The 23,003-nt window shown below is 34.5% G+C and overlaps 1 protein-coding gene across 2 annotated transcripts in view; it reads left to right on the forward strand.

The window, feature by feature from the left end:
* Nucleotides 1–22,890, forward strand: part of LOC111050603 (mucolipin-3) — a 41,306-nt gene extending 18,416 nt beyond the window's left edge. The window contains exons 10-13 of one of the 2 annotated variants that reach the window (XM_039442186.1): nucleotides 789–911; nucleotides 6,418–6,624; nucleotides 10,692–10,846; nucleotides 22,771–22,890. In XM_039442186.1, coding sequence (XP_039298120.1) covers nucleotides 789–911; nucleotides 6,418–6,624; nucleotides 10,692–10,846; nucleotides 22,771–22,837 — 552 coding nt within the window. In that variant the 3' untranslated portion in view covers nucleotides 22,838–22,890. Of the gene's footprint in view, nucleotides 1–788; nucleotides 912–6,417; nucleotides 6,625–10,691; nucleotides 10,847–11,701; nucleotides 11,833–22,770 lie in introns of those variants that run through there. The other variant, XM_039442187.1, reaches the window with a different exon arrangement.
* The last annotated feature ends 113 nt before the right edge of the window (nucleotides 22,891–23,003 follow it).

Genomic DNA, 23,003 nt, shown 5'->3' on the forward strand with positions numbered 1-23,003 from the left:
AAATTTATACCCTGGATAGCTATTTATAAGCCCTATCAACTGACATGAGTCTTATTTCTGAGAAAATTGTAGGATTTCCGTAATATTCTTGAGAAAAATGGATTTTGTTGAATTTCTTTCACGATATTTTTCAAATTCATACCCTGTATAGTTATTTATCAGCTCTATTAACTGGCATGAGTCTCCTTCCTGGGAAACCAACAGGGGGTCCACCCCATCCTTGAGAAATGGACTTTGTAACTTCCTTCTCGTGCATGAGGTAGCTAGGTAGAGCAGCTTATTCAAAAGAACACAATATAGTCAAGATATTTTATCTGTAGAACAGCTGTTTTGACGACTTTTAAAAATCATCAAATTTCACAATTGTTACACAAAGAGAAATGTACTCTGAAAACAACACGTAAAATACAATAGTATGATTGTAGTATTGAATATGTAGCCGCCAATCGTCATTATGTTATTTCCCTAAATTATTCTCGTTTAAGAACGAGGCTTACAGTTCAATGAGCAAGGAAAGTTGTGTGAGTGTACCACATCAGATTTTTAAATAAATACAACTAGTTTCGAACACTCATGCAATTTCAATTATCAAATTGCTTGAGTTTATTTCTATATTCTAAAAGTCATATTCTCATGTATGATGGATTAAAATGTTCTTTGAATAATCAATTTGAGGAATTAAGTAATTTCATTCTATTTGTATGTGTTAGTTTGTTTCATTCTTACTGTGTACTTCTATTTATATGTGATGGAATATTTTGTACATTGGAAACTCATCTATTTTGCAGGTTGTAATATTAACCCTGAAAAAAGCCTGCCCTCAGGTAGCAAGATTCTTACTCTGCGCAATACTCATATATGCTGGATTCACGTTCTGTGGTTGGCTCATTCTGGGTCCATATCATCTCAAGGTAACCAATAATAATCCATGATTAGTGCTCTTTAGACTAGTTAGAAAGAATCAGACGTCGTAGGGTACTCAAAGTGGGGTGGAAATTTCCGATCTCACCCTCCTGAACACAATGCACCATATGGCACAGTTGTCCAAACACATTTTCAAAAAAGTTGGAATAGCAGTCTCACCTTTCTTAGTTGCATGTTAGCGGCCGGAAAGGGTACTCTTAGCGGCCTCAGCCGGAAAGAAACGTGTTCTGACGTCAGACGAGAGTCGTTTGCAAACAATGTCTTTCAGATCTACGTAGGGACTGGAAATCAGCTGCTTTCTGTGCAGTGTGGCGAAAATATATTTTTTAGAGATGTTATAATAAATTTTCACGATTGAGACTAAATATTTTGTCAATTAGTTGAATTTCTACATTGTTGATAAACGATGTGGCAACATCGCAAAGCGTGAAACACTGCCATTATAACGTGGTCCTCACTATAATAACCATTCAACTTTCCTTGCCCTATTACCATAGGTAAGGAAAGAATTGCTTTCCAAAAAAATTAAGTTACCCTAATTTCAAGTTGTCTTTATGTTTCAAGGTTCCCTGAGTCCAAAAATAGGATTTTTGAGTGTTGGTCTGTGTGTGGGTGTGTATATTATGTGTTGGTGTGTGAACACGATAACTCCATTCCTAATTTACCGATTGACTTGAAATTTTAAACTTAAGGTCCTTATACCATGAGGATCCAACATTAAGAAATTCAATTCAAAATAACGGAAAAATGGCGGATGATGACTAAAAAACCATGTTTTTCACGGTTCTCTCGAAAACAGCTCTAACGATTTCCTTCAAATTTATACCCTGGATAGCTATTTATAAGCCCTATCAACTGACATGAGTCTTATTTCTGGGAAAATTGCAGGAGCTCCGTAATATTCTTGAGAAAAATGGCGGATAATCACTAAAAAACCATGTTATTCACGGTTTTCTCGAAAACGGCTCTAACGATTTTCTTCAAATTTATACCCTGGATAGCTATTTATAAGCCCTATCAACTGACATGAGTCTTATTTCTGAGAAAATTGTAGGATTTCCGTAATATTCTTGAGAAAAATGGATTTTGTTGAATTTCTTTCACGATATTTTTCAAATTCATACCCTGTATAGTTATTTATCAGCTCTATTAACTGGCATGAGTCTCCTTCCTGGGAAACCAACAGGGGGTCCACCCCATCCTTGAGAAATGGACTTTGTAACCTCCTTCTCGTGCATGAGGTAGCTAGGTAGAGCAGCTTATTCAAAAGAACACAATATAGTCAAGATATTTTATCTGTAGAACAGCTGTTTTGACGACTTTTAAAAATCATCAAATTTCACAATTGTTACACAAAGAGAAATGTACTCTGAAAACAACGCGTAAAATACAATAGTATGATTGTAGTATTGAGTATGTAGCCGCCAATCGTCATTATGTTATTTCCCTAAATTATTCTCGTTTAAGAATGAGGCTTACAGTTCAATGAGCAAGGACAGTTGTGTGTGTGTACCACACCAGATTTTTATATAAATACAACTAGTTTCGAACACTCATGCAATTTCAATTATCAAATTGCTTGAGTTTATTTCTATATTCTAAAAGTCATATTCTCATGTATGATGGATTAAAATGTTCTTTGAATAATCAATTTGAGGAATTAAGTAATTTCATTCTATTTGTATGTGTTAGTTTGTTTCATTCTTACTGTGTACTTCTATTTATATGTGATGGAATATTTTGTACATTGGAAACTCATCTATTTTGCAGGTTGTAATATTAACCCTGAAAAAAGCCTGCCCTCAGGTAGCAAGATTCTTACTCTGCGCAATACTCATATATGCTGGATTCACGTTCTGTGGTTGGCTCATTCTGGGTCCATATCATCTCAAGGTAACCAATAATAATCCATGATTAGTGCTCTTTAGACTAGTTAGAAAGTCGTTTTCAAAACAGCTGATCTCGATTTGCTTCTGATGAAGACAGACCTGTAAATTTACTGAATTGTATCGAAGTACAGTAGAATAGGAGAAAAAAGTTCTGAAGGTTGCCATCGGCAACCAGGTTACGTAAAAGGTTACTAAGGATTTTTATTTTTAATTTATTGATAATTAAGACTAGCCCTATCCGAAAAGTTGATAAGGTTAAGGTACGTATAGTTTGAATAAATTGAAACGTGTAGTTTGTAATAAGCTCTATTTTTCGATTCATTTTAATATGTTTGTTCGAAATCATTGCCGGCGCACAAGTTGTTATTTGCCGGTATGGCTATATTGTAATTAATAATATTTATTTTATCAATTTGTAATCATTTTTATGGCAAATATTTGAATTTGAATTGATCCTCAATTTCATGTCAACCTAAACAAATCAGTAAACTGATTCATCTTTTCCTGCTTCAATTTAAATTCAAATCAGTTGAAATAGAATCAAAATATCATCCAATACAGTAAACATTTATATTTGATTAGTACATAACATGTTTCAACACTTCAGAGCAGTTTTCAAATGGAATACATGAGACCGAGAACACTTGACAATTGTTTTCATGAGTTGAAACATGTTGCACTAATAAAATAAATGGAATATGAAAGTGTACCGTACTGGATAATATAATTATTTTTTCCTACAGATACCCTGAAAAGTGACCATTTGTGCACTGATTGCAGGCTGCAAAGAATCACTTTTCCGCACTAGTGCGCAAAGTGAGTACTTTGCGTACTCCAGATTTGCAGCATGACAACGCAAAATAGTTAGTAGGTTATATGGAGCACCAGTGCAGCAAAATCAATATGAAGTTGGTAACAGTGACTGCTGTGGCTGCTATAGTGAGCAGAGGTGCAACCAAGCACAACGCGCTAATTATTATTCATTATATATTATAACCAAGGAAAGCGACAGCACAGTGCCACCACAGCACACACCACACAGCTGCCCCCCGCCATTCAAACACTACTACATTATTCAGGCAATTTTACCCATAATTACCCACTTTTCATATTCAATGGTAACTGTAGGAAAAATTTAATGTGAAATACGTGCGCAAAGTTCGTTTGCTGCACTCAAGAAACCATTCCGCCCTCGCCTACGGCTCGGGCGTAAACGTTTCTTTCGATGCAGCAAACTGTCACTTTGCGCACTAGTTGCACAAATAACTATATTTCAACTTATGAATTTGAATTGAAGCGGTAAAAAATACTAAAAAATAGTTTATTATCTTGTTCTAATTGGCAGGAAGTCGAGGATCGATAGCCAAACTAGATTGCCCCATTCACTGTTCCTTCCAGATCTCATTTTGAGCTCGATGCTGGGCTGAGCCTTCTGGATATGTTATCCACAAAATAAAAGGTAATAAATATTTCCAGAATACATAAACCTTGTCAGGCAAGCATGAGAACAACTATTGGGTAAAATCACTAATACAACAAAAGAATTCCGATGCGAAGCACGAGTGTACACTAGAGTAATCATTATAAAGAAAATATACCTAGCATGAGAAGGAATCCCATGGTATGAGTCGTTTATGTTCCAAATTCCAAGCTTTGTTGGGAGTGAACGGCACAGTATGAGAGACTACCAGCGTCATATAGCTCCACCACAAACAACGACTAGGACTATCGGCTTCAGTTAACATTGAAAATTGGAACATAAACGCCCTATACCATGGCATATTGCATTTTTTGGGGTATGCATTTTTCATTGTAAATTTTATATTTTTGGTTTTATCTCTGTATGCCTTTCATTTTTCATAATTTAATTAGCCTACTTCATCCTTGTTTTCATCTGATGGGCTACCGTAGCAGAAAAAATGTACTCGTATTTTCTTTTAAGTTATAATTTATCATGCCAAGTTTATTAATAGAGCGGAGCGGCCTTACTCTGAGTATTTTTAGTTGTTTTATTAGGAGTAGTAGACCCCAATCGGGCTTATGCCTAGGGTTGTCCACTTTTATTTCACATTTTTATATCTTTCTTTTTTATTCTGTATTATGTTTGTTTGTGAAATAAATGAATTGATTGATTGATATTTTCTTATGCTATCTTTTCTCTTTGAGACTATTGAGAAGTTTGTTAGTTTTAATCATACCCTAAAACATCCAAAATAATGAACAGAGGATGGGTCAACATTTTTAGGTTAAAACATAATAAAATGAACATTGAAATAAACAATTCACATCAACTCGAGTTGAGTAGATCCACTATAGTTCAGTCACTATATAGATTGGTGCTTGCAATTTATAGTTCTGTAGTTCTGATTTTTCAATATATTATTTGAATACATGAGAGAAGTCCAGAACCAATTTCTTCATGCAAAATTTCCTCGTGCTAGATACAGGGTTGTGGCGAGCATGACAGTGCTCTCCAGTAGCGCTGCCACCACCAGATTTTTAGGGTCCTGGGCCCTGCTACTTTTAAAGGATAATTCAAATAAATAAGCAAATTCACCAAAACAATCTCACTCTATTGAAAAAATCCCATAACAAATATCTATACTCTCTGTCCCTCTCTCTCAACATGATCACTCCTCAATCACATTACTAGAAACTACATCTCACTATCTCACGCACAACATTCCTCTAGCGCGCCTCGGAACGTTCTCCCTCTAGTTTCGCCTCTACGCGGTCATCACTCTCTCAGCTCACAGGTAAAAAAGTCCAATTTGGTGGCCTGAGTGATGACTCCGCTATTCTAATAATTATTAACCTATGTGAGCGGGGTGTTTGAATTGTTACAGGGTGGTCCGTTTTCAGTTATTTCTGCCAAATCCAGTAATCGAACAGAAAAATTTGCTCTCGCCTTTTTTTCAGATTATAAAATTCTGAATGAAATTAGATTATTCGGAACTCTCTATCTCCAATGAGTACTGGGTTATGATTTTTCAAAAATGAGTAAAATTAATGTTGATGAATTTTAGTTTTTGATCAACAATATCTTCCGATTGTCACCATTTAGATGTATAATTCAAATCCCGCTGGGCGCATTTTTGTGCTCCACAATCTGAGATCAGGTAGACCACTCTATCTCATATAGATTTCCAGGTATACCTGACAACAATGCTCCTTGTATTGAGAAAAACACATAATTCTCAGCTTCAACCATCATCACCAACTACATTGCCCTCACATTAATATTTCATCCAATGATATAAGTTCATGAGATTATGTTCTAAGAGAATCACCCGTTAGATGCACTTAATTTCAGTACTTCCTAGTGGAGAGGCGCGCATAAGGACACCTCAAGGATCAACATTTCAAACACTTATAACTTTTGACACAATGCTCAGATTTCATCGTACTACACTTCATTCATCTCGGCTCGTCAAAATCATGCATCATGAGTTAAATTCGGTCAAAAAATGGAAAATTTATTGTTGAGTGTACTTAAACCCATATTTCAATACACAAAAAATGGCCAACACTAGATTGTTTCTTTTTGTCAGATATTGAACTTTAACTTGCTTTAAAATTCAATTTTGAATTTTTTTGTTTTCAGTTCCGCTCACTTGCCAGCACTTCAGAATGTCTGTTCTCTCTGATAAATGGAGATGATATGTACGCAACATTCTCTATAATGTCGTTCAAATCTCCGCTTCTATGGTGGTTCAGTAGAATGTACCTGTATTCGTTCATTAGTCTCTACATCTATGTGGTTCTCAGCTTATTCATATCGGTAATCATGGACGCTTATGAGACAATAAAGGTAATCTTATTTGCGATATTCATCTATAGTGAGGTCCACGTTATAATGGCAGTAGAGAAAGATAGGAGAACAGTGTTGACGATTCTCTCGGCCACTGCCTTCTATAGAGGATAGCTGATACCGATAGGTCGTGCGCTTGTCGGTTCAGCCATCCCAATCAGCTGTTGGCGTGTATTTTGAATGCGATTTTTTTTCTATCTGTATTTTTTCTGATTCTTCAATGAATAAAAAAGAGAACTTTGGCTGAGAATTTTCAACTTAAATTGGATTATTAATTTTTAAATGAATTAAGGTTGTTATTAATAACAGCATCACACACACAAACATTTGATGGATTTCAGCCATCATTTTACCCATAATCAACCACTTCTCATATTCAATAGTAACTGTAGGAAAAGTTTAATGTGAAATACGTGAGCTAAGTTCCTCTGCTGCACTCAAGAAGCCATTCCGCCCTCGCCTACGGCTCGGGCGTAAACGTTTCTTTTGGTGCAGCAAACTGTCACTTTGCGCACTAGTTGCATAAATAACTATTTTCAATGATTTAATAATGAATCTTCATAATTGAGATTAAATATGCTGTTAGTTAAATATATTTCTACATTGTTAAAGTACAATCTGGCAACGTTGCGGAGGTAGAAACGGATAGCGCTATCTGCTTTGTCGAATGATAGCAACACCAAAATCAATCAAATACTGTCATTATAACGAGGACCTCACTAAAGTTGTAGCTGATCAGTTTTCTTTTTCAAGCCTTGGGGGATCTGAATTCATGTTATTGCATAGACACTCAGTCTCTATGCGCTTATTTCAGAAGTGTGCAACTTCGATTACAACAATACACTTTTAGCTGAGTTTTTATTCCATTTGCAATATCACAAGTTTTTTCTACAGCAACCTTTTAACTGTACCTCACTATAAAGCCGGGTCCAGACGCTCAAGTAAACCATCAGTCTTTTGCTCAAGCAAAAGACTGATCGTTTGGTTCAAGCAAAAGACGGATGTAAAATTGCGTCCACACGTATCCGTCTTATGTCGTCCGTTTTCCTATTTTTGTGCTCATAAGCTCAGTTCGTCATCAACTATGGAAGAGCTAGTACTCTTGGCCACTTTTGTTTTATGTGTAAAAAATAGGAAGAAAGGTAGAGTTCATCGTTCAAGTTGGAGTAGGGACTGGTTGTTAAAAAGACACAAATTTTCTCACGTTGCATTGCTTCGAGAATTGCAAGATGAATCTGAAAATATGTTTTCGCCACACTTGGATGTAATGAGCTGGTTTACGTGCGTCATATGGAGGCCGAAAGTGATTGTTTTCCGACCAGGCCGGTAAAACTTTACAGCCCTAGGGCTGTAAAATGACCTTGAATAACAGCTGATCGTGTCCGATCTCACAAAAATCATGGAGAGATAATCTCATAATGACTGTAATAATCTATATAATTATGTATCGTGAATCGCGGTATTATGTCTATAATAATATATTTTATAAATTACTGTTTCATAATTTAATATTTATTATTGTGTTTTTGATATCAAACAATAGAATACGATGATATATCCATAGCCTCAACAATATAATGTTGGCTACATTGTCCATTGTCAGAAAGGTACGTATCGCAAGTCTTTAAAAGTGAAGAATCGAATTTGAAATCAAAGTACAATAATTGTATCGATATTTAAAAGTGAGGTAGAGTAATAATTGTTTCTTTTTTATTATCGAATTCCACTTCTTAATGCAATACAATCAACAATAATAATAGGAAAATACAGCAGAGATCTAAAGTTTAAGGTAAGCCTACTGGTGAAACTCAGCCTTGACTAAAAAATTCCTAGTAATTTTTCCGTAATTCATTATTAAAACTTTTAGATAATTTTTCTTCAATATCAAACCATATAGAGAAAACATTAGGCCCACTCAAGATTGAATCTTCGAATGTTTTCTCTATGATTTAACTATTTTCAGAGCAATATTTTGTTGTGAAAATGCCGGCAAACCGGCTTAAAGTTTGCCGCTATAGGCTACACTATATTATAGTAGCCTACATACGTTACCTGACTTACAGGCCAGTTCGATCAAAAGGTGCAATGGCCGAGAGTATAAAGGCGTGTACTCAAAAGCTCTAAGCTCAGTGAATTACAAACATGATCTAGGTTCGAACCTCGGTCAGTGACATTTTTTTTTGTCGATGAATTTCGACTTTTATTAGCTATTTTTTATATTAGTTACCGTAATTTAAATTTCAATCAATTTTTTAGATATATTTTGAGACAAAACTGTGAAATATGCAATTATATTAATTTTTTAATCACATTATTTCACAATAGTAATGAAAATTCTATTCATCCATCTATCCATGAGATATTGCACCAGGCGCAAAGCGCGAGCTATAAAAATTCAAACAATTATTCGAAATATTAATAATATAAAAATATTGTCACTGTTGTAAATCATTAATTAGTAATATTGAAATTAATTGACAGTGAAAGTTGACATAACCAAGATTCAAACTATCAAAATAGGCTGTTTGAATTTTATTTATTTTTAATTTCTTATATATTGGGAAGTTTTTTTTTGGTGTGGCGAAAAATAGCGTTCGCACCATGGGCAAAAATGTATTTCCGGCTCTCAATCTTTTCTAGTCCTCGGCCTACGGCCTCGGACTTAAAAACCGATTTCGAGCCGGAAATATCTCATTTTCGGCCCTAGGTGCGAAATATACTATTATAATTTTGTTTATATGTTCCTCTTTTACGGTGAAACTCGGTAATAGATTTTCATGAAATTTGACAGGTATTTTATGTTCCTCTTTAAATTTCGCGTCGACGTATATACAAGGTTTTTGAAATTTTGCATTTCAAGGAAATAATACAAAAGAAAAAGAAGTCTCTTTCGAACGCCAATATTACCGTAAAAATCAGACTATAGACATCATAAATCAGCTGTCGAGTGGATTATTACTTGTATGCAATTAATATCCCATTGTAATTTGGTAAAAAATCAGCTGTCGTGTGGACTATTAATTGCAATCAATGAGGCATGCAATATTTATAACTCGATGTAGCTTATTATTTTTCTCCCGACTTTTCTCTGCTTTCAACTCGGTAAGCTTTTAATGATATTAGCATAGTTGTTTAAAACAAATATTAGCATTCTAATGCTAATAATTATTTTTAATATTAATAATTATTGTCGATACAACTAAAATCATAATATCAACATCAAATTCTGAGAGTATCATGAGCATCAAGAAAGAAAAAAGCGTTATATAACATCGATAAAAAAACTTGCTTATTTTCAAGTACTCGCGAGGCATTTTATTTATTTGAGGGCGCTGAATCTGAATCTGAAATCACATTTCCTCTACCTCAATTTTTACGCGATTTAGGTTTTGGTGGATAGGTAAAAGACGGATGGTTTGATTAAAAAAAATTCCCGGTAGATACATTTCAAGTTTGACGACTTAAGCTTGAAGACCCATCCGTTTAACCGTCCAGACTTACGTGTTCTGACTTTTGCTTGAGCAAAAGACTGAAGCTAAACTTGAGCGTCTGAGCCGGGCTTTACGCTACGCTGAAATATGTCCTATCTCCCAATGTTAGATCCAAGCTACGTATCTATCCCGTTCATATCAGCATAGCGTAGCTTTAAATGTTGTGAGATGGGACGGCTACGTCTTCCGAAAACGTATTTTTTTCAGTGTAGCATAGCGTAATGTTTTCCTTATCTTTTGTCACCTCCATATAGAATTAAATTTATATTTTTTTCTATTGCCATCTCTATAGTTAAGCAATTATTTTGTTTTTTTTTTCAATATAAAAACATCAATCTATCAATGGAAATCGATTAATTTAATGAGTCAAGATTCCTAAGATTGATGCTCGTTGCAGCACACAAACCTCTGGTTTTGCAGGCAACGCCTATAAGGTTATGTTGAGAAAAATATTTTTTCCATGTTTATGTTTAAAATTAAGTATTCTAATGGTGTTTTTGTTTTTGAATTGTATGGTATTATGGCAAATTTGAATTTGAATGTGAAGAGACTTTAACAGACTATTTGATGTTGCAGTTATATTATAAAGAGGGATTTCCAAAGAATGACGTACAGATGTTCATGGCCTCTTGCGAAGAGGAACCCTCCAGTGGAGTATTTCGCACAAGCAGCTATATCAACTCTAGTGGCTCATTAAAACGCACAGTCATCAAATTTTGCTGTTGGCGAAAGTGAGTACAAATATCTGTGATCTCTTTGTTCAAAGAGGATCTGTAGAACTACTAACAAAGGAAAAAGACTGTACTTTGAAAAATATCGTCCTACGAAATTCTAATAATTAGTGATAATAAGTTAATGATAGTTGACCTGAATTCTTTTGCTTTTTAATTCTTTTAATTCTTCACTCCTTTCAACTAGATTCTAAATTGATTAGAATCGTTTCTGGTTCTCAATTACTTTTGAATATTTTTCTAAGAGATTATTAATATTCTTTTCCTACAGTTACCATGAAAAGTGACCATTCCTGCACTGATTACAGAACGCAAAGAATCACTTTTCCGCTATAATGCGCAAAGTATTACTTTGCGTACTCCAGATTTGAAACATGGCAACACAAAATAGTTGGTGGGTTATATGGAGGATTAGTGCACGAAAACAAAAATTAAGTTGGTAACAATGACTGTGGTTAGATTTAGATAAGAATCATTTAAATGGCTACCCTACATTTATGATAAAATCCCAATCTAGAAATCCAAAACAAAAATAATGTCCATCTAAATCATAATTATATAATCATCATTTACGAATTCTCATCATTTAATAATAAATAATAGTTCTTTTCTATTGATAATTATTATTTCAACTGCAAGAAATGAGAAAAGTAGCAAATATACATTATAAAATTCGAATTTTGAGGTTAAATGATTACCGTTTGATATTCATATAAATAAAAATAAAAAAAAACTTAACAATACTACAATAAATATTCTCTGTTGTCTATGTTATTTTTATAAATTTTTCAGTTTACTTTGAGCATTTTTCTCGGTAATTTGAGCAAAAGTCTAAATTTCTGAATCCTGTTTCAGTACTTTTTAGTTGGGTAACAAACTTAGGAACGATTCTTCCCGCTAGGTCGCGCGCTTGTCGGTTCAGCCATCTTGCAGCCATCCCAATCAGCTGTTGGCGTGTATTTTGAATGCGAATTTTTTGTATTATCTGTATTTTTTCTGATTCTTGAATGAATAAAAAAGAGAACTTTGGCTGAGAATTTTCAACTTAAATTGGATTATTAATTTTCAGATGAATTAAGGTTGTTATTAATAACAGCATCACACACACAAACATTTGATGGATTTCAGCCATTGTTTTACCCATAATCAACCACTTCTCATATTCAATAGTAACTGTAGGAAAAGTTTAATGTGAAATACGTGTGCAAAGTTCCTCTGCTGCACTCAAGATGCCATTCCTCCCTCGCTTACGGCTCGGGCGTAAACGTTTCTTTCGGTGCAGCAAACAGTCACTTTGCGCACTAGTTGCACAAATAACTATTATAAGAGGTTCTTTATTATTCTTTATTTAGAGATCATTATAGATTTAGCGATTTACATCTGTTATGATTATTTCCATGTATGATGTAAATGTTTGTTTCACCAATGTGAATGGCTTGATGTAGATAATACATTTGCTTTTGATGGCTGTGTATTTCATTGCTCGATGCTTTTGTGGCAAGTCTCTCTTACAAGTGATCTACACCCATATATCACTGCCATTGAATTTAAGCTCATGCAACTCAACACTCCTTTCTCTTTCTCTTCAGTGAGGTCTACGTTATTATGGCAGCATCTGATTAACATTGGTATTGCTATCCTTGTCATCCTTATCAAAGCAGATAGCGCTATCCTTTTCTAGCTTCACAATGTAGCCAGATCGTTTTTTTAACAATATAGAAATCATTTTAAGAAAATATTTCATCTTAATTTTGAAAACTAATTATCAAATCATTGAAAAATATAATTATTTTCTTGATGAATAAAATATAATTAATATAATGAAAATTTTATATTACATCTGACATACTGGTATCAGCTATCTTCCAGTGGCAGACGCTGTTCTCTTATTTTTCTCCACTGCCATTATAAAGTGAACCACACTATATCCTATATCATTTGAACTTGGATTTTTGTTTATTTTCACTTTTATGTTCCTTCTATTGGAGGCGAATCCCCTACAAACAGGATTTACTCAATTTAAATTAGTTTTTTTTTAATGTTTATACATTGAATCACCGTTTATTCACTTCCCATTTGGAAGTCTTATTTGATGAATTTTTTTAATGTTCATACATTGAATCACCGTTTATTCACTTCACATTAGGAAGTTAATTTTTGCACATTCAGACTCAAGAACAAATTGTGGAAATATTGGACAATCACTAGACCTTTTGTCAGTATACGTTCAATGAGCAGAACTTGCTTGAATGTCTGACAACATAAGTGATCATGAAAATTCCTGAAAAGTAAAATATACTAGCTCACATTGGTGAATAGAATAACACTTCTAATTCATTAGTTTCATTTGACTACAGATGAAAACATTGAAATAGTTTACAATCGAATAAAACATTATGTAATTGATGTGTATTTTAATGTAATTCACATTAAATAATATTTCAGTTTGTTGATAATACTAATCTATGGAATATGTGTTTAGAGTTAAGACTTGAAATTCGATGTTTTAATAAATTAAATGTTTAATTCTTGGTTTATGTTTGTCAACCTTTGTGAAACTCTTAAAAGACTCTCATCTCCGTAAAAACTTTTCCCATTAACAATAACAGGTATTTATGTTTATCATGTTGCTCTTAACAAGTAGTTTAGAATTGAAACCGTTAATTGTATAACTATAACTGAATTTTATACGATTTTTAATAGAATAGTAGTGAAGACCAAGAATGTACTCTCAAGCTGTGATAAAAGCAATTTCAATTATAAAATGAAATTTTGTGATGATACAAGGAATTAAGTCCTTAACTATTATTTTTTCTTTTTCGACAGTATCAATCAAGTATAAGGACCTGTACACATGACGACGTTTGTCGCTCGGTTGTCGCCGTGGTTGTCGCTCGGTTATCAAGCGCGCGTTTGACACATACATTCATAGAGACAATGGGATTGTACACATGCTGTCGGGCGCTTTGGAAAAGCGCGCGACAACCGCGGCGCTTGTAGTTTCCACATCAACCGCCGCGTTTGTCGTGCTCTTCGAGTTACTATACTGGGCATTATTCCAATGTGGAATGTACACATGCACTCAGTCAAATGCGCGCTTTCGCAGTGAATAGGTGATGTGAGCCCTGGGGCCTGTTTCACAAAGGTACAAGTAGGCTACAAGTCTTGTTGCCAACCATGGTTTTGGAGAACAGCTGATTACAAGCGTTTCACAAAAGCAGAATTGTAAACTTGTTAGTTTGTTTTTAAAGCTTCCCAGAGACTCTAATCAGAGTATAGGAATTGTCAAAAATTTATAATACATACAGAATTACAAAAAAATGAAAAAAAAATCACACAAAGGAACCCTCTCTACACACAAACTCTTCTGTTTGTATTATAAACTGAATACTCCAAACATCAAAACATCGAAATCTTCACAATTTTTCAAGTGACTAGGAAGCTTTCTAATAAATTTAAGGCTCATATATGTAGGCTTTTTTTCCAAAAGGTTTGATAAAAAATATTGTTGTCATTTTTAAATTTGAACGTATACAGTGATATGAATTGTAATAAATTGTAATACAATACCTTTTCGCCACACTGCACAGAAAGCAGCTGTTTTCCAGTCCCTACATAGATCTGAAAGACATTGTTTGCAGACGACTCTCGTCTGACGTCAGAACAGGTTTCTTTCTGGCCTAGGCCGGAAAAAGTACCCTTTCCAGCCGCTAACATGGAACTAAGAAACGTGATCAAAAACAGCTGATCAAAAAACTTTTCATTATTCAATAATTAAAACATTTATAATAATATCATCTTATTCTCATTTGAAAGAATAAAAAAGTATAAACTCAACCTCCCACATAATTGAACATCATCTTTTAGGTTATTTAGACAAATCAGAATAAAAAATAAAAATACTTGGACAATTTCCTGATATTCAGATTACCTCAGATTTGCTAGAGCTATGACCTTCCACTTCTGCTTTCGGAAGTGCTTAGTAAACAACTATTCTCATATATATATGTATATATTGTTTATTTTTGTGTGTGGCGAAAAATAGCGTTCGCACCATGGGCAAAAATGTTTTTCCGGCTCTCAATCTTTTCTAGTCCTCGGCCTACGGCCTCGGACTTGAAAACCGATTTCGAGCCGGAAAAATCTCATTTTCTGCTCTAGGTGCGAAATATACTATAATGTTACAACAAGTTTCTCTTCTGGTTAAATTGCATCCCTCACAACACATTCACAAGATGATATGTCTTCAGTGACTAAAGATAATAGTTCATCAAATGTACTCATACTCATACGTGTATGAAAAACGTGTTGGGGTATTCCCTTAATTTTGGATATAGCTTCACAAATGAACCCATGGTTAACCGGTCATCTATTAGAGGATGAACTCACCATTGCCTTTGTCTTGTTCGCCTAGCCTTGTGTCTACGGTACAATAACCACAAACAGGTAAGCTCTAACTCCATGTGCTCGCACTGAGTAGGCCTACGTGGGTCCAACTGCCGGATGCCTGCTGTCATGAAAACGTCGACAAAGCGCGCGGTTGACGCCCTCATGTGTACAATATCACAATTTCCAACGCGGCGCTTACCGAGCGACAAACGTCGTCATGTGTGCATACTGTTAGAAATAAAACGGAATTTATCCTCGTTCATGAAAGTTCCAGTGATCAGAGATATAGAAGTTTATACTTGAGGAGTCTATTGTGTATTTTTATTACATTTACCAACGGAAAATCATTATTATTTCCCTACTAACTATTGAAGAGACTTGAGATGTTGTCAAAAAAATCCACTTTATTTTGTGAAAGATTATTATTTCACAGGAGCATGCGTTCGTGTGTGCTCACACATCATCAGCTGTGAGTTACTGGATAGTGCATTTTCTAACAACGTTTCAAGTTTCTTCAATTATGGAAAAGTTCCTCAACATCAATATTCACTCTACAAACTTAATTATTTCCCTAATAGGAAGAATTCAAATTGCTATTAAATCAGTTTATTTATTTTTATTTATTTCAGTTTATTTATTTTATTCTAATATGTCTCATTTTCCTGCTATAGATAATTTTTTTCCGTTGTTTTATAAATTCAAAGAACTCAAGTGAAAAATACTTATCTCAATATTGTGTTGTTAATGTTTAGCTTATATGCTGCGTGGCTTATCATTCAAGACAAATTACTAAAAAGAACAAATTTAGATTGTCAAATGTTTTGAAATGTTTCAAAGCCCTTCATAACTTTGAGTTTCTAGTTTTTTAGTCTCTGATTAAATCCAACATATAGAAACATGGTTTCACAAAATGTCAAGTTTACCTAAACTTTTTATACATTATTCTTGATTCAAAACATTTATTCTCTAGCAAATACTTTCTTCTATTGCAATAATTATTCATTGCTTGTTTAAGCATAAACTAATCATTCATGTTAGATTTAAATCTAGTTCCTTTTGTATGAGAATTCAGTACCGTAAGTTAATTTTAAGCGTTTGATTTATGTAATGAATTCTAGCAAATTTTCCTGTCTTCCACATTTGGAGTTACCATTTAGAGATTAAATTTCCTCTGGCTTTAGCACAAGATTATAGCAATGCACGTTTTAATTTGAGAACCAAACTGTAAGGCGGGTCTTGTTAGTACAAAATAATAACAGAATAAAAAGGAACAGAACAACAAAAAATATTAAATACTTTTTAAGCAATAACTGAATTACTGATTCATAAAATAATATACATTGTATTTTCGAGACTGGAAAATTATTTATTGTATGCCTCGTAGTATTTAATCTATGAAGATATATTCAATATTCATATTTTTTAATAGCGTATAAGAAAAGGATAGTCCTATGAAAAAATATTTGTAATTTCTTTAATCCCTTTTTTTATACGCTACAAACTTGACTTAATTATACATCTATTTCATCTATGTTATAATACATTCCAAATAAACGTGGCTGCTAGATATATATCTGATATGAATGTTTTATTGCTTACTTGCTAAGCGCTACAGCCCTGTGTGGACCTTTGACTTTAGTGAGGTCCACGTTATAATGGCATTATTTGATTAATATTGCTGTTGCTATCCTTTGCTAACTCCGCAACGTTGCTAGTTCGTTTTTTAACAAAGTAAAAATATAATAATTAGAATATTTATCTCAATGAAAATTTATTATTTGATAGTAAATCAGATATACCGGTATCAGTTATCTTCTACAGAAGGCAAAGAATCGGCAAAGATGTTCCAGTATCTTTCTCCACTGCCATTATAACGTGGATGTCACTATAGCGACGCATTTCTTTCTAGTCGATTTTTACCGGTAGATTATCATAAAACTCAAGATGCGTATAGCATGCAAATTCACTCTAATTATATAATTTCACCGGTTAAACTCAACATAAATGAAAATCAGCAATGCTAGTAAAATGCCACCTCACTTGAAATTGTGCTGCTTGCTGCTATATCCAGGCACATCAGAAGCGTCATTCAATTAAATCACTTTTTGTAATTAAATAAAACGACTAGCAGTCAAATCCCTTCAATCAATGAATTTATTCACTTACTGTGACGAGATCTTTCAGCAGGTCTGCCATATCATGTTTGTAGCAATGGAGGTGGTACAACCATGAAGATGGCGGACCTGCTGAAAGATCTCGTCACAGTAAGTGCCGGTTGCACAAAAGCCGGTTAAATTTTAACCTTGATTAATTCCACGAGAACCAATCAGAGAAGGCCTATTTGATAAGTCGGCTTCTCTGATTGTTTACGGTTAAAATTTAACCGGCTTTTGTGCAACCGGGCCTAAGTGAATAAAATTCATTTATTGAATAAAATTGACTGCTAGTCGTTCTATCTAACGACAAAAAGAGATTTAATAGTAAGAAGTTCGTGATGGAAAATAACATTGAAGAAGTCATTCAATTCTTGAATTTTATTACTTATAAAATGCATAATGGCTGATCTTTGCCTGGCTGATGAACATTTTCCATTGATAAAAATGTACAGAGAATGGTGCCGCAGCTCTACAGATGGTTCAAAAATATTATCTGAATTCCATGTTCATATTTTCAATTCGTGATTTTATAAATATTATTTATTTATAAGGAAATTGCTCATTAAGCTCAAGACCGGCTAGCATTTTTAGTATTATCTATTACAGTAGAACTCCAATCATCCGAACTCCGACTACCCGATTCGCTTTCAGAAAAAAAATTGTCTGCCCGAAAACGGATGAAGACCGCAAAACAGCTTACATTGACGGAGATGTTAAAAAACAATGATTTTTATTTCTAAACATGTAGATAAGTACATTTATTTATACTTAAAACATGTGAAAATATCAAGTTTCTTTCATTAAATTCAATAAAAAAATAGTGCAATATCAAAACGTAGCTTTTTTTTTCTCTCCAATGGCAATTAAAAAGAAAAAGTCCGATTATCCGAATGAGTCCCGGTCCCCATTAATTCGGATGATTGGAGTTTTACTGTATATAATAAAGGAAAGAATTGGCTTATACACGTACGTGGGATAGGACATTCACTAATGACGCATTAACACGTCTAAACAACAGTACCAGCGTCTGATCAAGGGGGGTGCATTTGTACCGGGCGCTGTTATTTGAGGGGCGCCAAATAAAGATTTTTCATTTAGCCAAAATATTAACTAATCATCTATTAACTTCCAAACAGCTTGTTTATCATATACGGTAATGTTATATTATCGGTATATCTATAAAGTAAATTCGTATGACTTTCGTTGGTGGGGAGTCCCTCACCTAAATATATCATGTCGCTGTCAATGGGCCTTACGACTGTCATACTTCAGCCGGGACCGACAATATAACGCGCCCATCCGATAACACGGGAGTGACCTGGTCAAAAAGTGTTGGCGATGAGCGGGTTTGAACCCGGGATCTCTAGGCTGCTAGGCGTTCACTCTATCCACTAGACCATCTATATATATAAAAGCGAAATGGCACTCACTCACTCACTCACTCGCATAACTAAAAATCTACCGGACCAAAAACGTTCAAATTTGGTAGGAATGTTCAGTTGGCCCTTTAGAGGCGCACTAAGAAATCTTTTGGCGATATTTCAACTCTAAGGGTGGTTTTTAAGGGTTTAAAGTTCGTCTTTTAGCATGTATATTCTTCTTCTCCCAATCTCTTAATTATAATTGAAATTTCCATATCATATGTTACTATAGAACTATAATCTAGATAGAATACCTCTTCGAAACAGTTGTTAACTGGCAACTAAATTAATAATTTTGTCAGGTTGGCATTAAGTTGAGTTGACTTTGTTAGGTTGGCACCAAGTTGAAGATTTAAATGCATTTATCGCGGAAAAATTGATTGGGCACTGCTACTTCAATCCTGGGAATATTATATTATTAGCCGTCAGGCTCGCTTCGCTCGCCATATCCGTTTGGCCAGACGTTACTGGACCCCCGACTGATATTGTCCTAACATATGATAAAAATGTTCAAATGAAAAATGCAGGCGAGCGAAGCGAGCCGGCTGAACTCATTCTTGGACGACCCAGTCGGGGGTCCAGGGGGCGGAGCCCCCTGGCTAGACGGATATGGCGAGCGAAGCGAGCCTGACGGCTAGTATAGTATATCTATGACTTATAATTTGATACTTTAATTATATAATTTTATAATAATGGACCCCATGACTGAATCTGGAAACTGATTAAATGAGCAACATGAATTCAAATGATAGTAAAGTAAGTACTGTACTGTAATGTGTGTGCAGTATATGCGATTTGTTTTTCTACATTAGAGTAACTTGGAAGTTCAGTTTCTAATATTCAGGTGGGGGGGGGTGTTCACCAACAGACTAGATTTTGCACGCCCTAAAGAAAAATGTAGATCCGACTCTGTACATGACTGATTAACTTGAAATTTTGCATATTGATTCTTAATTTACCGAGAATGGTTGTAGGCCTATTTAAAATTCTTCGAGATTTCAGTACATCAAGTTTTCAATTAGACCCTTTCGGCGGAGCTCGAGTTACCTGCAATAGTGAGGTCCACGTTATAATGGCAGTATTTGATTAACACTGGTGTTGCTATACTTGTCTATCATTCAACAAAGGAGGTAGCTCTTCTAGCTCCACAACGTTGTCAAATCTGTTTTTAACAATTTAGAAATATAATTAATCAAGGCAGAGAATCGGCAACGGTTCTCCTATCGTTATCTACTGCCATTATAACGTGGACCTCACTATAGTCAGAAATAAGTCAAAAATAAATATCTTGATGTATCACTTTTCAAAACCGCAAATATTGTGATTGTTGAGAGTTATGTTATCAACAGTAAAATTAGGGCCAAGCCACACAAAGTGTTTTCAGATGAGGAAATTCTCCGATTGGCTGATAGGGTTGGCGTTCAGGAATCAGCTTATAATCAGTCAATCGGAAAGCTTCCTGGCCTGCAGACTCGCCTGAAAAAACGCTTCGTGTGGCTTGGCTCTTAATCAAACTATCAATAGATATTGTATGGATAATGTATTTAAATGTCTAATTTCATGTCCTCTTCTAACGTTGGTAATTGGAATAATAATCTATGTAATCCTAATAATTGTGTTATTTATGCATGTAATATAATATAATTTATGTTATATAGTGATAATTTAGCATTCCAGGTAAACTTGGTAGGTATTGGCATAGAGGAAATATAGCATAAGAAGATATGCCATGGTATAGGGCGTTTATGTTCCTATTTTCAATGTCATCTCAAGCGATAGTCCTAGTAGTTGTTTTTAGTGAAGCTATGTGAAGCTGGTAGTCTCTCATACTGTGCCGTTCTTACACTCTTACACTCCCAACAACACAGCAATAATGTCAGTAATAGGCTTGAAATTTAGAACATTAACGACCTGTCCCATATCTTCTTATGTTTTCGCTATGGTATTATTTTGTCGGCTTTGAGGTCTCTGGTGGGTCCAACTACCTGAAGGTAGAAATGCAACAGGTTGATGGGATCGGAAAGGGTTGTCCTATTGTTTATAAAGGTGGCAATATTTCTTCCTTCATCCTTTTTCTATTGTTCTATAATAGTTGGAGAGTATGACCATTTTCTTGATTTTTAGCCTTCCCTGTTGATGTTGACTATAGAGAGCACGTTTCGGAGTAGATATTTTGTGGACCCATGAGAGTTCGCTCGTATTATTCAACCCCGTACTGGCCGGTATGAAACTGCTATAAAATTACACTTCAAACTTTCATTACACCACAAAATTCTTATTTCGAATCAAACCTTGAGTTTCAGTACCTAGTATACTTCATTTGATGAGAAAATAAAGTAAAAGCATTAAGAAATCATACTGTCTAGAGATCTATCTGTCTACGGCACACAGATAATCTTTTAATTTAACCATAGACCTCTAGGGAGTATGATTTTTCAATGCTTTTACTTTATCTTCTCGTCAAATGAACTATAGGTAGGTTAGTAGGTAGTTATAGATGTGGATAAATTTATTACAAGATCCTAACTTTGAATCAGTGATGAACTGATTTAATTGCTTGACTAAACGTAACTCTCTCTTGAAGAAAACACTCCATTTTTATATGCCTAATATTAAAATTGAATTATTTGTGTTTTAGCTACAATATTCACTTATTATCTAGGGGAGCTTTAATTATTTTCGTGAAAATAAATCATGATTCGCTTACAGTCCTCACTGATGAAGAATCAACTCAAAAGCATAGTTAGTAATCGTCATAATCATAATATAATTATATTCAATTTAGTAAGCTGTGTAATTTTGTATCAGTGAGTAAAGATAGATTAGGGGGGGGGCCTTGTAATAACACTAGTAACAATTATTATCATAGTCCTCAAACTCCTAAATCCATAGGTCCACTTGCCAATATGCATGCGTAGCCAAGTACTCCACATAATTCCAAATCGTGCTCTCTTTAGATGACAAATTACCTTTGGGTCCAACTTCCATACTAGCCACCAACAATAGGCATTCATATACCTAGGAACAATAGCTGACCCTTTCCAACTACCTGTTGCCCTGCCCAAGGTTAAAGATAGACTTGGACCCATCACAGGCCTTGAAGCCATTTTGTCAAATAACTTGGATTCATCCTTCAATTGGGGTTTTTTATCAAGTAGTATAACTATTTACAATGTTTCAAGGTTCCTACCTTTACATGACAATTTATCAGCATCGATGTTTGGATTTACACAATAAGTCATCTTGAAAAACACATCTATAATATTATAACATGAAGAATTGACTTGTACATGTACGGGATAGGAAATACACGAATGGCGCACCATCACGTCTGTACTAATGAACTGATTAACTTGAAATTTTGCATAATTATTCTTAATTTACTGAGGATGGACGTAATTCGTTTTTCTGTTGTAAATTATTACAGTTGATACTTTCAATATCATCATGGAACTATAAAACTAAATTCAATCTATTTGTGCTTTGGAGCACAGGTTACCTGCTAGTTCTAAAAATAAGGCTAAGCTTTAAATAACAGTCAAGCCAACAGCTATTAATTCACACCAGGATATTTTTTCTCATCAACTGAAAATTTGCTAGTTCAATTTTGAGTTGACATGACTCCATGGTTGCCCATCACTCCTTACTTCCTCTCCTCAAAACATAACCAAATTGAAACATAACCTTCTTCAAATTGTTGAGGGAAACTGCTTTTATATGCCAACAGGTCAACTTATGTAGTTCAATTATCGAGCAATTTACAACCATGTGGGCATTACTTGTCAATCTACCTTCGCAATTTTGTAAAACACATTTCAAGAACTTGTCAAGAAATGTGCACGAACGAAACCTCATCTGTACCCAAGTAAAACAAGCTTCAAGAGAGCCGAATTTTCATATGTAATTTTCAATCAAGATGTAAAATGACTAGTATTAATTTTATCCATGCTTTTTCCAGACCAACTCTCACATCATTCGTTTTAGGAAGAAAAAAATCGCATCCTTCAGATTGCACAGCTATCTGAAAGTTGTTGGTTAGAAATCGACTGTGGACAATTAAGTGATAATTAAGTGATGTTTGAATTGGCTGTTATGAACTGCCGTATTCCAATGACCAACGACCATCTAAGTTCACCATAATGCATGATTGGTAGGTATTTCATAGCAATGATCAGTGTTGGAATAAAATTC

Source organism: Nilaparvata lugens, chromosome X (assembly GCF_014356525.2).
Source record: "Nilaparvata lugens isolate BPH chromosome X, ASM1435652v1, whole genome shotgun sequence".
Lineage (NCBI taxonomy): Eukaryota > Metazoa > Arthropoda > Insecta > Hemiptera > Delphacidae > Nilaparvata > Nilaparvata lugens.